This window comes from Seriola lalandi, unplaced genomic scaffold (assembly GCF_002814215.2).
Source record: "Seriola lalandi dorsalis isolate HSWRI2012SDOR001 ecotype SW California unplaced genomic scaffold, Sedor1 jcf7180002053988, whole genome shotgun sequence".
Classification (NCBI taxonomy): Eukaryota; Metazoa; Chordata; class Actinopteri; order Carangiformes; family Carangidae; genus Seriola; species Seriola lalandi.
Genome location: NW_019524541.1, coordinates 94,200 through 99,071, shown reverse-complemented (window position 1 = coordinate 99,071; position 4,872 = coordinate 94,200). Strand labels below are relative to the sequence as shown.

At 39.5% G+C, this 4,872-nt stretch overlaps 1 protein-coding gene and 1 long non-coding RNA gene across 2 annotated transcripts in view; both read left to right on the top strand.

Annotated features, from left to right (window-relative positions):
- The first annotated feature begins 67 nt into the window (after nucleotides 1-67).
- LOC147819332 (uncharacterized) lies at nucleotides 68-3,105 on the top strand. Its single transcript, XR_015437040.1, has 2 exons — nucleotides 68-438; nucleotides 1,737-3,105. It is a non-coding gene; the product is annotated as an uncharacterized LOC147819332 (long non-coding RNA).
- A 380-nt stretch (nucleotides 3,106-3,485) lies between these two features.
- The window catches only part of exd3 (exonuclease 3'-5' domain containing 3), a 36,305-nt gene continuing 34,918 nt past the window's right edge, over nucleotides 3,486-4,872 (top strand). The window contains exon 1 of the mRNA XM_023402784.2: nucleotides 3,486-3,497. Within this exon, the coding sequence (XP_023258552.2) occupies nucleotides 3,486-3,497 (12 nt within the window). The remainder of the gene's footprint in view (nucleotides 3,498-4,872) is intronic.

The window sequence follows — 4,872 nt, the reverse complement described above, 5'->3', positions numbered from 1 at the left end:
GTGTCTCTCAAAAGCAAAAGGAGTCACTATGTCATGGAAGCTCATGGAAGTATTAAGCAGTAAAACCAGTAGGGGGCGGTCGTGTACTTTGAACTTGCATAACCCTCTCTGAAAAACAAACAGCAGATCAAGAATTACATTGGGTGATTTTGCCCTACTTGTGAAATTACAGGCAGCTTTATCTGCAACGTGTGTCGTTTACCGCTCCCGATAAACTCAATCAAACTCCACTGCCTGGTAGCTAGAGCTATGCCATGGTTCAGGTATTATGATCTGTAAATTATGGTGATTTGTGTACGAGGGCAAGCGCTGCCTGAGAGGTTAAACAGAGGGCAAATTTGGCCGTTGACAGATAGGTCTACTCAATCACACAAACTAACCTGGAGTAACTAGCTAGACACTAGTGCACCTGAGAATAGTGGAAGAAAGTAGCGTACGGTGAGTCTTTTTGTATCGATAATATATCGTTACAGTAGTGAAATTAAACATTAGTCGCTTGTTGACACACTAAATAATAAAGTCGACTGTGTATTGGAGAGCAACATGACAGCCTAGCATTGAGGTCTGTGAGCTAGCTTAAAATGAGTTACGATAGCTATTGTTAGCAAGTATGCTGGCAACATGACAGACACTGTTGTGTCGTTTCGCCGGCTCTTACAGCAGAAAGACTGAAGCAGCTACGACATTAATACACCCTCAGGTGTCGTGAGAATGCGCTTTACCTGACGGGGCCAGACAAGCTAAAGTTTGCTAACATGAAGCACTGAGGAAGTAGGGTGTCTTTTTCTTACCACTAGGTGGGGATACAAGATAATACAAAAAGACTGAAGGTGCCGTATCTCTTTTCTCTTTCTCCTCCATTCCCTGGAGAAGTGCAGTTACCCGGACAGTGCTGACTGCCAAAGCCCGCCTATAGAGCCTACAGACATTCAGACAGGGAGAAACAACCAGACTTCAGGCCTAAAAAAACATCCTCAGCCTGAAATTTAGTCTCATTGCCAGCTGGCATCTTGCCCTTTCTCAGGCTGCTGTTCCCACAGGTTTCTGTGTTCGTGTGTATATATATGAAGGAATGATGTTATCAGCAAAACTGGTTCATAATCATTAGGTGCTGAACATTTTCCTCGATGTTGTTTTAATCTGCTGTAGCTATACATTATGTTTTCTTACTTTTGATTAGATTTTTAATTTAAGTTTGGTTTTGGTACAGTGACATACTTCAGAAGACAACAAAATTACTGCCCAACATAACTCTGAACAAATATAGGGTGTCTTGAACTTTAGCGTTAGCTTAGTGTAATGGCTTTAGTGTATTACTGTATTTAGTACATATTAACATGTTTTAATGAAACATGTTTTTTATTTTAAATGATAATAATAATAATTATAGTAGTTTATTTGTATATCACTTTTCATCAGCACTTAAATAACACATCATCGTAAACTGAATGTCTTTGGGGTATGGACTATTGGCCAAACAAAACATGACTTTTTAAGATGACAGCTGGGCTCTGAGGAGTTGCAATGGGAATCTATTTCACTATTTTTTGATAAAAAAAATTGGAGAAAAAATCATCACATTAATCGATAATAAAGATAATTGTTAGTAGCAGCTCTACATATTTTTCAAAGAAAAGTATCTCTACTTTTTGGTCGTAACAGTAATACACTTGAGTGATTGTGGTGGAGACCTCCTGTTTACAGCACTGTGTTATTCTGTGTGCCTTCTCCTACAGAGTGACAGCAACACACCATCCTGTGGACAGAAATGAACCGTACTGCTCCGGAGGCAACGGGTCTGTGTCACAGTTTTTCTACACACATCTCCGTTTGTATAGACAAAGTATATATGAGGGTTAATTCAAATGTGATTGTGGGTATACAGACTCTAAGGTGTAGTTGAATAATATCTGAAGTGAAATGTACATTAACTCTAGTGTAACATAGCTTTTATACAGTGGTTGTTAGGCATGTGTGTTCACATACATTTTATGTAAATTATTCTAACATCTAGAGAAAAGCAGTTGAGCAGAAAACATAAATACCTTAACTCTGAATATCACAGGAGTTAACATTAAGTAAAACAACACTACAGGCATGTCAGACTAGTTTGATTGAGTCATTGCCAGCAGATAGTTGTGCTGAAACTGCTACCTGACTATATTAAATCATCCTTCCTTTGGACTGTTTACATCTTCATTTCATATATTTAATTTCTTATGAAAATAATCTCAGGTCTTTTGATAGAAGAAATTTTAAATACATCTTATAGATAACTGTGTCACCTATGTATAGTTACTAACTGACTCATCTGATTTGTAGAAATTTCCAGATTTATTTACATGTTTGTGAACACAAGGACCTCAAGGGGTTAATAATGATATCAGCATCATCATCCTTTTTTTCGCTGAAGAGCCTGTAGGTATGTGTCAGTCCACACTGGCAGAGAAACCAAGCTGTAGTGGGTCAGTTCTGGAGAGGTAATTAACATGCAAACACTGCTTTAATAAGAATCAAATTCTGCAAGTGCTGGTACTCTCCTCATTTTCAAGATTCTGTAATGGCACCTGTTGAAAGCATTTTCTGGCACCTACAACAAAATACAAAAGAAGAGAAGCACTTGTAGAGGAATGTTGTGGCATCCTTCCAGTGGAGTTGAGCCACTTGCACAACCTCTGCCAAGTCACACTGAAGCTGTTCTGGTGGCTGTAGTGACACCAAATGCCCCATTTAGACACTTGATCTTTGTGTTTCCTTTGTTTTGGCAGCTGCCTGGCAACAGGCTGTCAGACCTGCCTCTCTGTCTAATTTTACTGAAATTGAAGTGTGACTTTTATTATTTTTTAAAGAGTGGGAGACAAGGATGGTGTCAGATTACTTTAAAATCCACTTAGGGAAGATGTAGTATTTTCTCATATTTCAAATTCTCTTGTGTCAAAAAATAAAAAGAACCTCTCACCTTCCCAGAGGTGAATGAGTGCATGTACTGTATGTGTGTCCATGTAATTGTATGCAGTGATGGGGTTATTATGTTGTAATGAATGGGGAGCCTCCAGTTCTGTCATTCACCCACCATCCAAGACTATAAAGAAACTACTTGCTCCACATTCCTCTCCTCTCTGCTACTTCTCTGTCCTCTCCTCATACAAACAGTGAGGGTGAAGTGAAGTGGGTTGTGCTGTTTGTGTTTGTGTGAGTCCCTGTGCACGTACGCATGTTCCTCAGTGGGATGAATGGGCTGGAGTGGGATTTATAACAGCAGAGAACCAGAGAGAACAGCAAATGAAACTTTGCCATTCACATTTCAGTGGGCTATAGAAGTCTCTTTGCACATTAGTCCATTTACTACAAATCCAGTCTACGCTGTTGTTGACAATTTTTCATAACATGCTGTAATGTTCCTGTCAGAGGTGTAGCATCATGATGAGATACTGAAGAGAAACTTGTGAGTGACATTAATGTAAAGTATACATGATTAGTACTAAATGGGCCAGAACGTGAGATTATTATTTTCTTTGCTGTGCTGTTTTAAAATGAGAAACAAAGACCAGAGAAACTTAAAGTGAAGGAAGGGAAACTCAGAAACAAATGTTTAATAATGAACATGAAAGTGAGACAAAATTAGAGGTAATCCTATAAGAGTGGAAGTGTAGTTTTAAATGGGACTTAAGGTGACTTTGCTGAGAAAATTCGTGCAGTGGTGAGAAATATAGGGGGTACACAAGGGAGATAAATATAAGAAAATATTCTCAGGCAGGTAAAGTATATGTGTAAGAGGCAACATGAAGAAGATAAAAAGTGTCAAGCCCGTAGAGAGATGGTAAAGAAAGAGGCCAACGTAGAGAGAGGGAGAGGCCTTTTGGTCTGCTTTCCCAGGCTATGCATCAGGAAGACTGTATTTTTTACACCATGACCACCGCATAGCCCTTTCCTGGGGAAATCCGAGACAAAATCGAGAGAGGCTGCTGCAGGGAGGGAGAGGAGAACAGGAAAACTAGCCCTGGGAAGGAGGGAGGGAGGGAGGTAGGGGGGCAGGTACAGCGGAGCCCACACAGCATGAGCGACAGAGAAAGAAGCTGAAGCTTTTGGGAAGGCTCAGTGGAACACATGCACAGGCAGATAGACACAAAACGTGAAACACACATGCACATCTCTTGTTTCCAGCCCCTTTTACCCACTGTAGCCTTCCAAAAAATTTGCCCTGGGAGTCTTCTCTTGAGTATTTTGGCTGTAGATTCAGATGGAATGCAGAGCTAATGCCGGGTTCCTCTGCTATCCAACCAGCCTCAGCTGTTAATCCGATGTTACGGCTGCTCTGTTGTGCCTGTTAAAGAAATAATATTTGACATTATGGCTACTCAGTTATGCCTGTTTTTAACAAACAATATTTCCAGTACATCACATTAACAGGACCAGATCTTAAGAACAAGGGCAAATCAAAGTGGCTTTCAGAATTGTTATTATGACCTGTACCAAACTTATACTTACACAGCAAGGTAAAAGCTATTACAACCAGGAAACAGTGTTTGGAGGAATTGATAAACAATATTAATTGTGCTAATGAGACAAAGTAAATGTCATTGTAGGCTTGAGTGGAAATGTAAATTGTAGAAAAATTAAGTTGCTTCTAATTATAGGACCCATTTAGTACATAGCCTAAAATTTTTTTAATGAATCTCAGTTCCCAAGCTCTAGAGGTTTTACATCTTGCATACAGTATGTTTGATTTTCTGATATCAAAATTCTTTAGTTTTTGAGTCTTCAGGATCTTAAAATACTAGAGGCCAATAGGTTTTATTCCTTGACAGGTTGACAGAGGTGAAAGGTCAGATTGAAACCCCACCTCATCTATGCGTGTGTGTGTGTGTGTGT